The sequence below is a fragment of the Dermacentor silvarum genome, chromosome 10 (genome assembly GCF_013339745.2).
Source record: "Dermacentor silvarum isolate Dsil-2018 chromosome 10, BIME_Dsil_1.4, whole genome shotgun sequence".
NCBI classification, from domain to species: Eukaryota; Metazoa; Arthropoda; class Arachnida; order Ixodida; family Ixodidae; genus Dermacentor; species Dermacentor silvarum.
The window spans coordinates 45,057,770-45,077,457 of NC_051163.1; the positions used below are offsets into that span (position 1 = coordinate 45,057,770).

Sequence of the window (19,688 nt, forward strand, 5' to 3'; positions counted from 1 at the left end):
GGGAAGACTATAACAATGAATGCGAGAAATATAGGAAACGTTCTAACATAATAAAAAGTTGTCACTTAAGCACAAGCTAAAGAGGATGACTGCGAAAGCCTGTGCTCACGAGTACTTGGCACTCACAATTACTTGACATTCTCATTCGAATGCGTTGTTACTGCCTATTGTTTTCTCCCACGAAAGGTCGTGCCACGTTCGAATATCTAAGTTAACACAATCTTAATGAACTGCGCTTTAATTTGCTTCGCCCTAATTAACACCAAAGGTCGTGCGTTCGGGTCTCTTAATTAAGGTGTAGTTAATTAGGCACTCAAACCCACGGCCTTTGTTGGTGGCACCTTAACTTCGCCTTAAGTAACACTAAATCTCGTGGGTTTGACTCCCACCAACGGTCTTGGGTTCGACTCCCGCCACCCGCCAGAGGTGGTGGGTTCGGCCATCAATGGTGGCACCTTCAGCTCAGGTGCCAGTCAATTCTTGTCTTCGAATTTTTTGGATGGTCAAATATCCCACCCCTGAGCTATCTAAGGCTCCCGTCTTAATAATTCCTAATTATACAACGGTATGACGCCTCGGCAGATGATGTTTTCAATCCCTCAGTTGTGTTTCATCCATAAATATGTAAATTTTTCTTATCATTAAGCGCAACATAAAACCGCTCCTTGTTCTGTGCGTTTGGACATAGTCAGAAGGTAACTGTGAAATACTTTTTTCGCGACGCAGATTTTGCATGACGAAAGAAACTTCACCAATCAGACGAGTCTCGAATTCACCATCGATATTGCTTTGACAAAGAAAGCAACAGTCTTCTTAACTAGAGTTCATGCGGAGCAAGATATCCGCATATGGCTCACCGACCCTGCTGGACAGCCCTGCACAAGTTGCCGTACTGCTATCCTTAGTGACGTGGTCAATATAACCATACCGGACCCAGCACAGGTAAGTTCACTAGCAAAGCAATAATTATACACTACCCCCGATTTCGCACAGTATATTTTGCAGGGAAGCACTGTATGGATGTTTGTCTTGCTAGCACGAATCTCAAATCTCGCGTTCGGCTTCGCCCATGACCTGCTATGTTGCGGAGTAGACACGAGAGATGGCGTCATAATGGTTATTGGTAATTTCTAATAACATCTCCTTGGAAACGGGGTGTCGATAAATAAATGGCCACCTAGCCTGCTTGAACTAATCGATTTGTACTTCATAAATGTACACTAGCATTCTGCCGATGTCTACTTTATAGTTTATTAATACGATTTGCATTCCTAGGGTACATCCCGCACTGTGCACTATCTTTGTCTCTAACCATTTTTTTTTTTTGGGGGGGGGGGGGGGGGGTGAGAATGCACGGGCTGGAGAGAGGCCGCTCTTAAGCCTCACTGTAATGTGATCCACCACCTCATTCACCCTTCCAGCGAAATCACTGATACTCGGTTAAATTAATTCTACAATGTACGCACTGCTATTCGTGTCACGCAAGCAATCTGAATACGCAAGGCTCGGCGAAATACATGATCAACAGATAGAACCTGCGAAAGCTTTTCGATAGAACCTGCGAAAGCATTCGAAAAGCTTCTGGTACAGAGAGGCGCGACTTGCGATGAGCGATAACTTTAGCCTGTGAAATGCGGTCACCGGAAAAGGACAAACAAGTACGCGTGCCAATACGACGTTCAGCTGATGTCCTCGGGGAAATAAAAACGAGGCAGCTTCTTTGTTTGCTGACAGTAAGCGTCAAATATTTGGTCACGTGCAGCCATGGTTGAAAGTGCGTTGGTTCATTGGGGCCTTGTCAACAAATTACGTATGCGAGCACTCTAGAGCGTTATCAGGGTGTCTTACGAGTGACGCAAAATTTAGCCTGTTGCCCTAGCAGAAATGGAATTGCGACAAAGATGAAGTTTACCCATAAAGGGTGGGACGCTATGAGAAATTGCTATTTAATTGCTTGTCGATGAAACACAGCGTTTGTAAAAAAATTCTTAGTCGTGTTATCAATTGTCATGCATCTGCTATCAGCTATACTCCCAAATGTCCTGATATAACCGTAGCCTAAACGAGGCTTATATTTCGCTGAGAGGGGTCATGGATCCTAGTTGATATCTCCGGTGTTCTGAGTGAACTGCACAAGACACTTTAATGAACGTTTGCGAAAATAAGTGGCATAATATTGGTAATATTTAGGCAAAATTCAAAGTGTGCGGTCTATTATCATGGATTTTGCAGTAAATTACGTATTCAAGCGATCAAGGCCTTAAAAATGTGTTACTAATAACGCAGAATTCACGTAGATGCTCTGACAAAATTGAGTGCAACCAAGGTCAAATTTAGCGGCATTCGGCGGAGGAGGGCGAGGTAGACACTATGCCCAATGTTTAGGCGAAGTAAATTGTGTACGGATGAATTACTGCCATTGTAAAAATTTGTTTACGTGTGCTGAAAAGCGTTATGTGTGAGCAATGTTTCAAACAGAATAGTCAAGCACGCGCAACCTATTTAAGTGCGTGATTAAATTAGGGGCAACTGATGTTCTTATTGGAACTGCTGGAAATAAACAGCACCGCTGGTATTTGTGTTGTGATTCTGCAAGGTCGCATAAGTTTGCTGTCATTATTTTACATTTGACAAAATTGTGATAGTCTTGTCTAAAGCTTCGCAATACGTGTTAGTACTTCCTTGTGTATAAGTCAGCAACCTCGTCCCATCTTGGGTCGTTGTTCGAATTTATCGTTTATCAAAGCAATAAGTCAAAATGGTCAGTTTAGAAGGCGCTATCAGCAGGGCGCTTTTGTCTTTGGCAAAATGTAATGATCAGTATTTTATGCAGAAGACTGCGAATTTGAGCAGGACGCTGGTTCTAATATGCATGCATACTTACCTGTCGTTTACTTTTTCCTTGAACGTACGCTTTATTTATTTTTGAAGCCGGGTATGTGGACGCTTCGGGTCAACAGTACCAACAATGATTCTATGGACATCAACGTGAGGGTAATGGCACAACCTGAAGACAATACTGAACCCATCATTGCCACCTGCAAAATTACAAGGAAGGCGTCTACCCTTATATCTGATGTTGTCGTCATTGCCGACGTCACCAAAGGGGACAAGGCTGTTTTGAATGCGAGGGTTGTGGCCTATATAACTGACCCGTATGGTCGACTGACTACCTTGACACTTCGCGACAACGGCAAAGGTACGGATTATTTTGCTCGTTTCTCTTGTCGCTCAGCTCGGTGGAGTCTGGTATGCATTATAGAACTGCACGAGATCGATGAATCGGCTGAGTTTAGACTTAGGCATGACGACAGCGCAGAAATACTTTTAAGAATACGCTCGGCGCGCGTTAGTCAACAGTTGTACCACAGGGAGACACTAACGCTGTACTGCCCTGAAAGGGCCCTCACCAGGTCGGCAATTTTATTCGTAGAAGCGCAGCCTATATATCAATCGCTTGCAATCGTGTCTGGCAAGTATTAACGCGGTTGCTATTGTTTGCTATTGCCCCGACACGCGGCAATTTTATTCGGCATCGATTTCGGCATCAACTTTATTCACCATCGGCAATTTTATTCGTAGAAGCGCAGCCTATATATCAATCGCTTGCAATCGTGTCTGGCAAGTATTCACGCGGTTGCTATTGTTTGCTATTGCCCCGACACGCGCGTCGGGGCAATAGCAAACAATTAATAAAATAATAAAAAAGGTGCTAGGGCCTCCACATTTTAGTATAAGACCACTTATATTGCCCCTGGAAAAACGCCTTCCGAGCTATTATTAGTATCGCCTGTGACTTCGGTTAATGTTCCAATGCGGCAGACGCAACGCCATCGCTGTAAGTGCGCCGCGCTGCCAATCACGAAAATAATAAAAAGAAAGCAGAGGTGGGGTTGTACGCCTGAACATGGGTCGTATTCTCGGAAGATCACTTTCGGTGGTACTATCGCCTTCGCGTGACGTAGATCTCAACCAGCCAATCAGCACATCGCCTTTGCTCATCCAGCCAATAATCGCGCGCCTGATGGCCGAGGCGATAGTATAGCCCAAAGTGACTTTCCCAGAATGCGTCCCCATGACGGAACAACTCGGCTCCGGTATGGGAGAAAGAAGGAAAGGAAGGTCCTTGCGGACGCCAGTTCGAGGCAAAGGGAGAGGGAGTCTCCGCTGGCAGTAACGCTCGCCTGCTGGTGGTATGACTGCAAAACAGTAATTCCTTCTCCCATAATGAACTCATTTAAAAAAATTGTATCGGCAAAACGCTCCTGGGGCCTTTTAGAACTTGGAATGTTGAACTCAAGCTTGGGATGGTGCCTGGTGAGGGGCCCTTTAGGCAGTGCTATCAGCGCATCGTTCCTTCAGCTCGATAGCCTCTAAGGGTGGCTTGGCACCTTACGAAGGTGCCAGGCCACCTTTACGTGAAGGTGGCGTCTTTATTAAGGCGGCCCCGAAACGCCTGCCGCTATCATAGCGTCCAAAGAAAGCAACGATGAGAGATGCGCGTGCACCTCGTGCAGGCGACCGTAGGCAAGGCAGTTGGAGCGTTTGAAACAATAATTTGCTATTAGCACTTTGTCCATAGCACACATTGTGTGCTATGACACATATGTGCTTATATTCATGTGCAAGAGTGGAGTAGTGAAGCAGCTTTTTTTTTTTAGGTCCGCTATAGAGACCTAACATATTGCTTACATTCCTGTAGTTAAAACTGTAAGCTAACCGGTACTTAAAAATTCAGCAAGACTAATTACATTAACATTTTTAAACTTCGGCGCTGACTGAACGCTAAAAAGTAGGGAAGTACACCAGACAATTTATTTTATGGAGTAGAATCAGGGATTTTTTTGAATGGCACAATTTTCACTGCGCAAACGACGTTAGAGTAAAAATACAACAATTTGCGTTACATCAACAATAGCGCTGTAAATATTTGACTGCGTACTGCTGAAGTACCAAGTTAAGTTGTCCAGTCAGAAATTTCAGTAAGGAAATCATGTAAGTGTGCATTCGTAAAAAAAAAAAAACGTAACACAGCTTCGCGTTATCACAGTTGTTACCACTTCTATGATCTGCCTTTTTATCCACGGACGTGCCAGCTTTATTTTCGACGACCCTATAAAGGTTTCAGGTGATATTTTGCATTTTTGTACTTTTTTTTGCTTCAGCAAATTAACAAACGTTTTCTTTGTTTTGTTTTTTTACTTTTACGGCTTTCTAGATCCAGCATTTATATATTTTTCTCAGCACGAAATTCGCCGTATCAAATACCTTTACAACATTTAAAAGTAAATACCAGAGAGTAGCGAAATTTATTTGTTAATCTATATTATGCATATCCAGCTAGCTCTGAAGTGTCTCCACAGCAGCGTGGCTCAGTGGCCTAAATGCTATGCGGCGTGAACGCACGCTTGCCGGCGCGCCCCGTGAGGAATGGTGGTTCGAACTCACAAGACGCGCACCAGCCCCCTCCCACTTGGCTCGCCATTTGCGTCTTGGTAGACACGGTTTGTCTTTGTGAGGCAGCCAGAGCATCGACACTTGTCTGGGGAAGATATCCGTGGTCACGCCGTGCGTCGACAGAGCTTTCGGAAAAGGCACCTGAAATAATGATAAAGCGGGCAGCAGAGACACTACTACGGCGGTGCGATATGCTCCCGATACAGAAAACTAATAAAGGGCGCCGTCATCCAGAATGAGGGTCATTGTACTAGCGATAAACTTACACTCGCTACAGAAGTTCAACTAGCAAACACATTGCCAGTATTGGCACAAATTATTGCGCCAAAGCGTTAATTATGCGGTATTTTTAAATTCACTACCGGCCGTATTAATTTAAACGATGGACATGTCAGCGCACATGCTTTTTTAATTGTATGCATGCATGAATTTGTTAAGTGACAATCGAGAATGCACACAGCAAGCGCGCATCGAAACGTTTATAACGTGCACTGGTTTATAAGGTGAACTTGTTTATAACACAGTGCACTTTCGTAAGTGCACTTGCGCGGTGACTTGCGAGAACGGCCCCCTCGGTTTCCCTTCTCTCGTTCATTACATAGCGAGGGTCTCATCTCCGGTAACTCTAGTTGTAGCCTTGGAGTCAAAGAAGCGTAGCCATTTGTCCAAAGGGACGTCATCTTCTGCTCCTTTGTACTTCGGAATGTTGATCACATTTTTGGATATGCTCATGATGCTGCTCAGGGTGATCCTGTCGACTTAATTTGACAAAAAGACCTTAATGTTAACCCAAACACTAGGCTTCTTTTTCTTCATCGCGCGCGCATCCTCTTCCTCATGCACGGTCATCCTGTTGAGTGAACCTGAACCTTCATATATATATATATATATATATATATATATATGCGACTCCTAAATTATGAAGTAAAGCTATACAAAGAAGCAACCGATATAGTCAACACCACGATTGTCTGCTACGTGACACACACCCAAGCGTTGCGCGACGAAAGATGTCATGCTGCGGAGATAGCAGAATTATGTTGTTGTGCTGTCGCTCAAGGTTACGCAGTAATAAAGTCCCTGCCGCAAATTTTGCAGATCCAGATGTGTATCCCGATGACGGAAAGTACAGTGAATATTATATCGAATTTGCTGGAAAAGGAAGGTACGCCATGAAGGCACGCGTGAACGGTAACGAGACAAGGAAAGCCTGCTGCGCATCTTGTTCAGGAAGCTCCATTATGCCCCGTAGGTTGTTGACGTTACCTCCTGGTAAGTTGTCCAATCGGACATTTCCGTGAGACATTATTACTTATCGCATGGTCACTTCACTTTGCTGCAAAGAAGCAAGTTAGCTTCGTGAATACAAATGGCTTCTGCTGTAGACATGACTTGAAAGACAAACCACGTGTTGCGTATCACGTGTCACGCATGCTGCCACGTCGGGTTGGTTGTCGTGGGTAAGGTGAGGGTAAGGGACGCTAGGGTAAGGGAGGGCGGACGCTGGGAGGTGAGAGCGAGGGAGGGTTACGGGTAAAGATGTTAGACTAAATGAGGAATACAGGATTGACTTTCTCTAAGTACAGAGAAGTAACTTAGTATGCAAGATTAGCTTGAGCTCGGAATTTCTTAACCCTTAACCACACCGGTAGGAAGCCTCCGTAACTCGCATTTAATTGAATTGATTGATTGACGTGGAAGTCCACTTGTAACTGACCCGAGTCATAAATGGGTGTTATTAAGTACTGAGAACCTGTTACATGACCGATTTTCTGCCGTCCCTCCAACGTTTCTTGTTGTTTTCCACCTATTGCCACAGCTCAGCACAGCCCTTTACCTGAAATAAACATTGTTCCATTCAATTTTTCTGCCGTCGCCGTCGCCGTGAGGTTCCGTATAATGGCCAAAGGCGATAACACCGTCACCGCGAGCCCTAAGCTGTATGTGCGAGTGACAGCGTGCGCGGGGAGCCGACGAACGTGGCTCAATCTCGCCCGCCCGTAAGGGAGGAAAGCAGGTAGCATGTGCACCGTGTTTCGTCGTGCGCGAGGCACCCAATGTTGCGAGGCATCGGGGTGAGAGGAGGGAGGGGGGACAGCGACTGTCCGCGGTAATCGGGTGTGATGTGTTCATGTTTGTTGCGAGCGCTGACGCTAAGCTTGTTATTTTAGTTAGCAAGCGAATGTTTGCAAGTCGATATGGCCGTTGAAAGTACTATCCTTACTTCGTATGGCTCTTTGCTAATTTGCTATCGCACATCGATGCTTCGCCTTTCGGGCGAAACTGCGACATTTTCTTGCTCTGATTAGAGAATGACAAAAGCGTGAGCTTTGTGGCTTTTCAGGCATTGCATGATAGCGTTTGTTGAAACATGAAAAAGAACAAAAGACATGACGTTAATATAGCCAGAGCTCGACTACAGTACAACCAAAACCGATTTGTTTTAAGCTTCGGCAGCAGCATGGAAACTTTGGTCGAGGCCATAGTCCAGGCACCTTATTTTCAGTAAGCATTCATCTCATGGGGAAGCCTTAACTATAAGGCTCTTATCTATATACATGGAAAAGAAAAAATAATGTTTGTCGGCAACCACTGCACCAGTTTATGACGTTTGTTGCATTTACGAGGAAAAGTTAAAATCTAGTCACTGCTGTAAACAAAATTTTGATTTACGCCTTCAGCAATTTGTTAAATTTGTTAAAATAGCCCAGTTTGGCAAATAACAAATTGCGAAGCACGTTTACAACTCTAAACTCAACAATCAAAATTGTACGATTCCGCAAACTGCAACTAATAATACATGTAAAGCGAACAAAACTGATGTATTATATAACGCTATAATATATACCATAGTTTTGCAATTAGGACTTTTGCAAACACTCGTAAACATTTCAACAAATTCACATAAGCTCCAATTTCATACGTTAAAATTGTCCGCTTTAGATCCTCTAACAGTTTCAGTGGATAGAACAGCGACATCTCTTTTTAAAGCTGACGTACGCGTTTGTCAACTTTGCGCTATTATATATGGATGCTCCAAGCGCATTTTAGGCGTCGTCGTCGTCATCGCCGTGAGGTTGCGTGTAAAGTCTAACGTCCATCAAATTGCTGCCGTGCGCCGTACGCTGTGTCTGTGAGTGAAAGCGTACGAAGGGTAAGCCGGTAATCACGGCTCAATGCAGCGCTCGCGACGGAGGAAGGCAGGCCGGAAGCGCGCGGTCTTTCGCGCGCGAGGCATGGCAGCGAGGCGACGGAGAGGGTGAGGGAGGGGCAGGGGGAGGGAAGGGTGCATTCTGCGATGTCGCCTGCTCTTTACAGCGCGGCCGCGCGGGCGCCGTGCTTTTCGGGCGCCGTATCTTTAAAAGCAATCTGCGATCTGGGCGAAGTGCGCGCCAGCGCGGTCCTCATTTTCAAAGGAATTTGCGATGGGGACAAAGTGCATGCACCGAGGGCCGGTAGCGTCGTATGCGCTCTGCTTTCGATGTTTAGTTCGCGTTGAAGCGAGACGAGAGACAGCGCGAAGGCCAATTTGCCCGCTGCTGCTGGCGCGCTTTCTCACTCCGGCGTTTTCACATCGAGTTCCTCGGTCATCGAGCGAGATGTGTTCATGCTTAGCTGTGGGCGCGTGACACCGTACTTGTCTATTTGTTCAGTAAGCGAATGTTTACAACTTTATACGGCCAAGTAAACTACTATCGTTGCTTCGTATTACCCTCTACTAATTGGCTATCGCAATCGATGCCTCGACTTTCGGACGAAACTGCGACTTCTTCTTTTTGAGTGAGCGAACTCGGTGTGTGAGGTAGTGGGCCTTCGAATGAAAAAAAAAAAAACAGTGTCGGACACGCTGGTCAATTTCCAGGGCAAGAACCCTCATCTAACATTTTATTCCACGTTCGCAGCTCTCTCAAGCGTAAGAGTGCATTTCGCGAAAGTCGCAAGAAATGCGTGATTGCGGTATTAAAAATAATTGTAAGCTAGGTGTCTAATTGTTTCTTTGTATAAAATTGTGGACCTGGTGTGTTGGTAAACGTTATGAAGGAATTATCGCGAGAAGCAGGAAGCAGCGTCAATCACTAAGATGCTTGTGTTTAAGTGGAAAGACGTATATTTTTAATACAGCTATGAGGTGCGTACGCGAGCAGTGATTGAACTTCACATTTGAGCGTTCTTTCAACTGTTTAGTTTTCTTAGGGGCTTTCAAACGTCATTAAATGCAACCACTGATCCCTACCATGTTTTGCTAAATGCACCTTCACCGCTCGCTGAGCCGGGCGCAGGTGAAGCCAGCGGAAATGTGGTGTCATGCGGCAGCTTGTCCCGGAAGCGGGGTTTATGCTGCACTTACTGGTGCGTGCGGTCAGGTATTATTGCTGCCGTAAAATTTAAACGCGATAGCGTTAAGGGCCCCGTGTCACAGAAAATCCGGTGTCGGCGTGCGATGGTTGGTGGCGGAGAAAATCATCCCCAACCACCCCGACCACGCAGGCCCTCCACGTGGTGCAAAGTTTTGATGAACAAAAATTGAATTTCTCACAGTGAAATCTGTCAGAAAAATAGTAAGTACGACTTTACCATTCGGCGTCGGATTGTAATTTGAATGTACGACAAAACATAGTTCTCTGCTACGAGGAAACTCAAAAACCCATTTTCTAGCATTTCTACCAGACCTACAGCCGCGCGCTCGGGTATTAGCGAAAATGATATCCAGATGGCGCTCGCATCCTCGGCAGGCCAAATTGAGGACTTCGCCTGCTAATGCGCTTCGGACACGCGCGCGCGTCGGGGCAATAGCAAACAATTAATAGAATAATAAAAAAGGTGCTAGGGCCTCCACATTTTAGTATAAGACCACTTATATTGCCCCTGGAAAAACGTCTTCCCAGCAGTGCATTTCTGTTTAAAAGGGAAGCCGACTTTAAGGATGTCGGTGTAAGCTTAGTCTTTGTGGCTTTCTCACGTTCAGTGTTGCAGTGAATGAAGCCTACTTGCGGGATGCGAACGATGCGATGCGAACGGGTCCCGATAACGCTATCGCGTTCTACTCTTAAAGGCGAAGCTTAAGCGTCCTGTAATTTTCTTTCTTGGTGGTTACCCGCGTTTTATGGCGTGTTGTTGACTTTATGTTTGCTAAGACCCTTAACGATATTATGCAGTCGGATGCGACAGTTCTTTCTTGCCTAACGCTTTCTCTCAATCAGCATTGTTTCCAGTGTGCAACACTCTTGTTATTGACGCATTCGGCGCGGCGAGGAAAAATTCTAGGCGTCTTGCCGAAGGACTTGTCCGGCCTGTTTCAGTAGCTTACGGCACAACAGGCAGGTATTTAGGGGGAAGGAAAGAAGAAATGCCTAACACCCGTGCACGCGAAGTGTCGCTACAAAGTCGCAAAGCGCCAATTTCGGGCACGAGGCTGGCTTCAGTCGAGGGCGCTTTGTGCTGCTATCTAGCGCCCTATAGTAGAGACCAGTGGATGCAATTATTTACTCGCCACCTGAAATCTTTACATCGAATCAAACACGGCGCAGGGCTTGTCTACACATGGATTGTTAATGAGAGCAAGAGCTAAGCCGCGCGTTGTCTCGAAACCGAAACATGGCTTCAGTATTTTCACTTGCGACATTATTTACAGGGCATTGCGAACTGGGCCTTGACTATGACAGAAGCTGCTATGGCCACTCCAACAATACTTACAAGCCGGCCCCGCCACCGCAAGGGGAGCCCATCGGCCCTTTCCAGAGGGAGATCGATGGAGGATCATTGCATGTGACAGACGACCTGCAGAAACACATGGTGCCTCCAGCGGCTGTCAGGGACCTGCATGTTTCTAAGGCGAGACCAGGAAACAATGGCACTCTTCTGGCGAACATGACCTGGACATGGCCAGGGAAGCACATGACCCATGGAACTGGTTGGTATTGGCTCTGCAAGCGCACCGTGGTTTAACTCGGCAACCGAAAAAGTGTAACAGTAGTGTTGAAGGTTTAAATGCAGAAGACAAATGTAATAGCTTGGCAAAATATTGAGAATTCGTAATTTGCAGTCAGCCTCTCGATTGTGAGCAATAGTACGTTTATCTAGGTTTATCTAGGGATCCGGATCACGAGCAAAAAATCTTCCGAACAAAAGAGATCGTTTCGAGCTCATACGGGAGGCATTACCAAATCATGAGCGAAAACTTACCACTATCCGTGAAGAGAAAAGTCTAACAGTCATTGCATTCTCGGGTTACCAACGAATGGGGCAGAAACTTGAAACTTCACAAATAAGTTTGATAGCAAGCTACGGACAGTGCAATGAGCGATAGAGCGAAAGATGAATAGCGTAAAACACGAATAAACAGGAAGACTGCAGTGTGGATTGGAAAACAAACGGAGGCAGTCGATATTAGCTGACATTAAAATAAAGAAAAATGGGGTTGTGCAGGCCATGTAACGCGTAGACAGGTAGCCTATATTGCTGCTACAAAAAGGGTGCCAACAGAAGGGAAGCGCAATTGAGGTCGGCAGAGCATTAGGTGGTGTGATGTACGTAGGAAACTTGCAGGCGCAACTTGGAATAAGCTAGTGCAAGACAGCGGTAACTGGATATCCCTGTGAGATGTCTTGATCCTATAGTGGACAAAAAAAAACAAGCTGCTGCTGCTGATGACTGCGAAGGACAAAATCACTTTGGTGCTTGAATCAAACCTGCACACGTGGTCCATTGAGATGAATTCCGCGCGCGATAAGCAACAGTAAATGAATGCAACAGCGGAAATAACACGCTTGAGCTAATCAAAGTGAAGAGAAGCCTAGCCGTGATAATTCATGATGTCAACATTAAGGTAGACATGCATTTCTATGTTCCTACGGCACGGAACTAGCTATCAAATCAAGTCAAATGACGTCATATATTTCGAAAATCAAGTGTCGCGGGACACATTCACAAAGCCACACTTGGCTTGACAGAGGACTCTCCCCCATAAACATGGCAAGTGGGCCATGCGAGTACATATCTTTTTAATTGCGTACATGGTAATGTACATGACAAAAACAAAATACGCACCTAACGTACGTATATCTATATATAATATGTCGAACAGGCTGAAGTGTATTGACATTGGCTGCAGGAAAAAAAGGGATGAAAGGATGAAAAGAATGAAAAAACAAGGATGAAAAAAAAGACAGAGCGAAAAAAACCATGACGTACCAATACAATACCAATACTAATACTACTATTACAATGCCAAACATATCATGCCGTACTAGTACCATACGAAATACCAACACGTAAGTGAAACAATAAAATATTTATGGTTATATTTGTGACAGAACAGTATCATTCAGAAACAAAATTAATACACTTAAATTATGTCGTTAGGTCTGTTAGCTGCATCGATTTTTTCGGTTTCAGCCTTGCTGCTAGTAGATTTGGGAGTCGACAAAGCAGCATTTCTCGAAGGTAATTGGTTCTAATCGAGTAATACGCCAGTAATCTTTATTGCGCGTGGGGTAACGTTTTATTTCCGGATTAATTTGGCGAGGGAGCAAAGGAAGGGTTATGGCTCTTGCTGTCTGTTTCATATCGGCGCAATTGTTAATGGTGATAAAGTTGAGCAAAAGGTCTTGTCATCAGTAAATCGAATAGAGGAGTGGTGTGAGCGTGAAACTGGACATTAGCAATCATGCGAATCGCCTTTTCGTGCAGTCTGTATATAGTTGAAATATTTGTGTTGGTGGTAGTACCCTACACCAGGTGTGCATGTGTGAGCTGTGACTGAAAGAGGGCGTTCGAGATTAGTACATTGATTTCTGCAGCCAATCAAAAAACGCAGCTTAGCCAAAATACCTATTGCTCTGGAAGTTTGGTAACACCATCACTGACATGAATGTCCCATACCATGTTATAATGTTTGCCATAATGTCGTACCTAGACACGTTAAACACGGCATAATGTCTAACAGTGCTGCCCATGATTAAGTGTGGCAGTGAATTCACTCGTTCATTTGTAGTTCGGAATAAAATGGCTTTTGCTTTTGAAGTGTTTATCGTAAAAGAGAAAATGATACGCCAGTTCCATAGCCAATTAAGCATGTTCTTTGCCGTTAATACCAATTCTTTATTCGATTTTTCAGAAACAATATACTCGTGCCGTCTGCATAAGTAACAAATCGAGCGCTCCGTCAATACGAACTATATTTGATATAGATATTAAACAGTAGGGGGCCAAGTATACTGCCCTGAGGGACACCAATACTGATATCTTCAATATATAATGAGCAATACCTTATTGTGACTTGTGGTTTCCTGTTCACTAGATATGTCCTCATGAGGTCTAACGAGTCAGCACGAAAGCAGTAATGGGCACGTTTTCGAAGCAAAGCTTTCTGATGAAGCCGATCGGGGACTTTTGAGAAGTCGTCGTAAATGCCCATAGCATAAGCCTGTTTTTCAAAAGAATAGAAAATCATTTCTTGTTTATATAGAAGAGCTAATTCTGCAGATATTACGTTGACAAAGCCAAACTGAGACGTTGTCATAATGTTGTGCCCAGGTGGTCCAAATTTCCGGAGTCCTCCACTACGGCGTGCCTCATAATCAGAACTGGTTTTGGCACGTAAAACCCTATAATTTAATGTTGTGCTTACTTACAAAATTATATGTTCGATTGCGTAGCATCTTCGCACTGCACCTTGGAAAGATGGGAACTGCAATAATGGATCTATAATTTCATAAATTATTCCTACCTCCACCCTAGAAAATAACAAAGACTGGCAATTTGAAGATTTTTTGTAACGATGCCACAAGAAAAAACTAGATTTATAATGTAGGTTAAAGCAGGTGCAGTGACAATGGCGACAATTTTTGCTGGTTGAATTTGAAGGCCGTCATTGTCACTACTTTTGAGAATTTTAAATTTTTCAACAACTGCGGGAACAAGAAAAGCACTTTCACATATACTTGGTCCTAAGTATCTGATACATATCGGTGTATATGGCGTCACTTGCTGTAACAAGGAGTGCATTAAAGGCATTTGCTGATTCCCGACCAGTTATTAATTGACTACCTAACATTCAATAATCTGCTATCGGCTTCATTTCCGAATTCAGCAACGTTATAAAACGTTTTTTAACGTTTCCAGAAAATATATTTTTTGAGGATTTCTGTGCTGAATAGCTAACCAAGGTAGTCTTTTGGCAGTTCGCTTAATGCTGTTGACTTTGTTTCAGTGTGCATGAAATGAGTTCATGTCCTCTGAGTTCTAGATTTCATAAAACTTTCACACAGTGCATTTTTATAGCGTATTAGTCCATGTCTCTCGTTCTTTTCCCGCTTGTGTTTTCGGTACAAGAGGTACCGTTACGTGCTCAAAATGTTGAACATAGCAAGATAGAGTTCAGGCTGAAACGGGATAATAAACATTTATTATAACAGCAGCCGGCTCCACGTTTCAACTGGTTATTGTAGACTTTCTGGCCCACAAAAAAGGTAGCTGAGAACGTCGGTGTTCAAATTTTCCTTTGTTCTTTCAAAATAGATGTGCTTCACTTTTCCAGAATGACAATATCGCTGGCAGAATTACCCAGTCTGTCATCGTTAGAGGCAGTTTTTCTTCAATTTGTGTAAAGGTCACAAACATGGGGAATATTTGTCTGCTGACTGTGACATCATTGTTGTGACATCACATGAGAGGGTTGATATATTACATTGACATTAAATACGATTTGAGCGATGGTGCGAATTACTCGTGGGCAACGTCGATCAAAATGAAAGGCACAGTGAAGCCTACCAAAGTCTGAAAATGTAATCACTGGCAGTATAGGCATTGACATTTTTAGCTAGCCACAGTAATGGCATTAAGATTTATATGAGGGAGTGTGTTTTACGTGCTCAAAATGTTGAACATAGCAAGATACAGTTCAGGCTGAAACGGGATAATAAACATTTATTATAACAGCAGCCGGCTCCACGTTTCAACTGGTTATTATAGACTTTCTGGCCCCAAAAAAAGGCAGCTGAGAACGTCGGTGTTCAAATTTTCCTTTGTTCTTTCAAAATAGATGTGCTTCACTTTTCCCGAATGACAATAACGCTGGCAGCATTACCCAGTCTGGCATCGTTATAGGAAGCTTTTCTTCAATTTGTGTAAAGTTCACAAATATGGGGAATATTTCTCTGCTGCCAGTGATATCAGTTTTGCAGAAAACGATAGCATCCTCCTTAGCATTTCATATATAGCCTCTAAGATAATATAATAGCTCGTATAGTGGGTGCCTGTGGAATACTATGTGGAACGGCGAGCATGCCCAAAAGAAGAACGGCAGGCAGTTTTTGAAGCAGCACGAATCAAACACATAATTTGTTTTGAGACGAAGTTAGGTAAAGGAAACAAAACAGCAAGTCAGTAAAAAAATTCACTTAAGAGGCCGAGGCAGTCTTGTCCACTTTTATAACTATGGCTTTAGCAAGTATGCACGCGCGCCTCGTCAAAACTGAGGGAACAGTCAAGAAACGAACGCTAATTACAGCTTTAAATTGTATTTTTTATTTTCTAATGGATTAGCACTACGCGAAGACTTTGCCCCCTTAGGGGGTATTGCTGTGTCATCTAAAAATGTGGGCTGATTCCGATGGAAATTTACTGTAAAAAAAAGGAGCTCAAATCTCTAGCCTTTGCTGTGGAAGAACGCAAGAAACGCAAGAACGCATCTCAGGCATGCGCCAATTAAACGTTGCAATGAGCGACTTTTGTTCGAGACGTGGATGCGTGCGATCGCGTGGCTGATTCACATTACTCCGACTCGAGAACGACGTTGGTCTCACGACTGATGACGCGAGCAGTTTACAGGACGGAAAACGCCGTGGCCAACGGTTTAAAGGAAGGAAAACGCTGTCGCTAACAGTCGGCAGACCAAAATCGGTGTCGTGTCGGCCTAGTGTGAATCAGCCTTTACGGTTAGAGCATTTGGCTGCACTGCGCCGTAAGGTAGAGGTTCACTCCGACGATTGGTCACGCCGTTCGTTAGCAGTTCAGGCAGCATTCAACCACTTTAGATGTATTTTAAAAAATTAACGATGCTTCTTGAGCGTATGCGAGTGGCTCACAGGGTGCACGAAATCGCAAGTTTGTAAGCGATACGACGCTTAGCAACGTTTCTTTGGTAAATGAAAGTATGCAAGGTATGCAAAAGTATACGAGCATGCAAGTATGCATGCGCACGCAGTGTTTGAGACGTCAGTGTTACAGTAGGCTATCCCATACTTAGCTAGCGGTGTGTTAGTGAGGCCTAGTTTATTTATGTTTAGGTAAAAAAAGATCTGCGTTTTTCTAACGGGGTTGTACAGCTTTGTAAACACCCAAGATCAAGGCTCAGCCTTACGCATTGACTAAGTTAACACTTGTTCTTGGGACAGAAAAGCAATGTCCGTTATTTATTCTCTAGCGTTTAGGCTACAGCAAAATTAATTGAATGGCTGCAGCATAGACGTTGTGCATGCTTAGAGTGCGCATGAATTAGCCAGTCACAAATGTACGAAGCGCTCTGCAAACACATCGTTCTTTCGTAGAACGCCTGGGAGCGCTGGTGTCGCGGCGCGCGGAAGCGTAGTCATGCGGGTATTTTCATATTTCACGCATTTTCTCTACAACGCCCAAAAAATAATTACCCGAGACATAGCACACGGAAAACAACTGAATTGGGTGTTTTAAAACACAATTATTACCTTTCTATCGGAATTGGCGTCCTCAATCTAGCAATTAGAAAGTTCGTCCATTAATCTCCTCTAATTTTCGATAGCTCAGTTATAAAAAAAATCCTCCTGATGGGGTACGTCACTGCTCACGTAACATCACTGGTTGCGATCCTCGCATTTTCTTTATATTATTTGTAAGAGATTGGCTAACGTTTGCTGGGGCAGCCGGTATAATTCGAAGACAGAAATGCTGGATCCTAATTAAGCAGTGCCTGCGCCACAGAACATGCTTGAAGCTTTCTTTACGGCATCCAAATGTGTACGCACTGTGGCGTACGCGTGTATTGTGATTGCAATTATTAGACTACTTCCTCCACAGCAGAGTGTATATAAAAGTGTATTCAGCATTAATGTTTCTTAATATAGCGCTTATATGCTAATCGCACAACCTGCAAAACTCACGGTGATATGGGTTCTCCAAAGATTTGCGGAAAATGAGCAAGAAAAAAGCGTCATCGTCCCGGAGAATTAACTTTCTTTGCCTCGATGGCCTAAAACTGTATTGATTGATATTGTTTAAGATGTACAACCTGCACCAGTCTGATGGATTGGGACAGGTTGTGCAGTCGCCATTATTATGAAAGTGAAAGCAGCCGCGTCGGCCACATGCTGTCCAGGCTCCGCGGGCAGATACGAAAACCAAAGAAGAGGAGGGCGCCATTCCGTATTCTACTTTCTTCTTTAGGAATCACATATACGCGCTATAAGTGGTACAGTTCATTCTCTATACCGGCGTCTTTTCAAACACTTCCCAATATCCGATGTATGCGAGGCATGTTCTTGTACGACCAGGCCTCTTCGCAGTAGAACTGCCCTATACACCTAGGCTAGTTTAAATGTTTCGTCCAACAACAACTCGTGTTCAGGCGGCCCTTCGTATAACAATAAACGCATTGATCATGTCATTAGTGTTTCTTCATTTAGTTCTTAAACAAAGATGAGTCTATGGACTGGTTCTCATAATCCCACTTTTGCACACCTGTAATGAGCCGTACTTTACAACTAAATTGAATAAATTGTTTCGTGGAATCCGCTTTTTCTTGGTTGCTGTGACCCTGCGAGTGACTGAGCGAGTGGTCATTTGAGATGGTTCATTCATCAAGTGAAGGAAGCTACAGGTGTGCATTTGCTGTGTCATAAAAATACGCATTAACCTCTCCTATAGGAACTTTAGTATCGACGTTCTGTCGGAAAGAATGACTCTCTCATTCTGGAGCTCTAACATTTCTTTGCTGTTCTTCTGTATCCTCTCTAACAGCGTCATCAATCGATATCCGAGCGAGCAATGACTTCAAAAGTCTGGACGAGCACTTCGAGTCCCAAGTGCAGATCGACTCAACGAGCTTGGTTCAGGGCGACTTGATACCTAGACCAGGAGGAACGACTCACGTTGTGACGATCTCGCTTACACGTGAATTGGCAGAGGAAAGAAAAAATTTCACAATGTGGAGAGTGAAGTTTGCTGCTAGGGTGAACAATAGCTACGGCCTGATGTCCGGGATGTCAAACATAGCGCAGTTGGACTACGACGATTGGTCGAAAAGTGCAGCTGGCTACCATGGCAACAAGTACACCCCAAAGGTTCCAGAAGGCCTGCCGGCCAGGCCCACGACAGCTGGGAAAAGTAGCCCGAAATCCACACAAGACAACTCCGCCGACGATGAAAACAATGACGGCGCATCATCTACATCCCTCATTTCCATGGCTCCTGGCTCTTCTTGTGGCAGCAGTAGTGGTGGGCTCTGCTGTGCTGTGGATTCTCAAAAGAAGCAAGGGCGGAAGCGATACTGGAGTTGGGGACAAGGGTCTTGCAGAACTGGCTGAGACAACAAGTGCGCCACCGTGAAAATCTTTGAACACGTTAGGAGTTAATAAACTTCACAGAACCCAATATTTCAGGTCGCATTACTACTGAGTTTGCATGTGTTCCTCAAGTCTGCCTGGTGTCTCGGCGAAAACTTTTACCTAATGCCTAGAACTAATGCATCGCATATCAAGTAGACTTTATTCAACGCTACTGCAACCACAGTAAAAAAATTAATTTCAGCCTATATACAGTTTGAAAATGTTGAATTGAGAGTGTCCTTCCTATTTGCCAAGAAATGCTTCGGTGCCGTATTCACTTACGCTGGTCCCGTGGCGCACAAAAAGTCTATGTAAAAACATATGAACATCAAGTGCTTCCTGCGGCAAACTAGATGACGGATCATTATAAGTGCTGTATGGTTCGCAGTTCAGAAGAAACGCACTCCTAGAGCACAAGTGGCATTTATTTCCGATTATAGAATAGGCTTAATATATTGGAACCTCCATCAAGAAGAACGTCTAAATAATTAGTTGCAGACTGGTTCATTGCATAATTTCACCAAGAAGTGAAAGAACAGGCCTGAAAGCAAGAGAACAAGAGGAGGGGGGGGGGGGGGGGAGCGGCTGCAGGAACATTGCTGTAAAGGGTTGCAGTATTAATATGGAGGTGACGTGTACAACGGGGATTGG

At 44.2% G+C, this 19,688-nt stretch overlaps 1 protein-coding gene across 1 annotated transcript in view; it reads left to right on the top strand.

Annotated features, from left to right (window-relative positions):
• The window catches only part of LOC125940925 (calcium-activated chloride channel regulator 2-like), a 290,188-nt gene extending 271,110 nt beyond the window's left edge, over positions 1-19,078 (top strand). Inside the window, exons 8-11 of the mRNA XM_049657656.1 lie at positions 2,932-3,199; positions 6,556-6,729; positions 11,090-11,368; positions 18,451-19,078. Of these exons, the coding sequence (XP_049513613.1) occupies positions 2,932-3,199; positions 6,556-6,729; positions 11,090-11,368; positions 18,451-19,016 (1,287 nt within the window). The 3' untranslated portion in view covers positions 19,017-19,078. The remainder of the gene's footprint in view (positions 1-2,931; positions 3,200-6,555; positions 6,730-11,089; positions 11,369-18,450) is intronic.
• Positions 19,079-19,688: the final 610 nt, after the last annotated feature.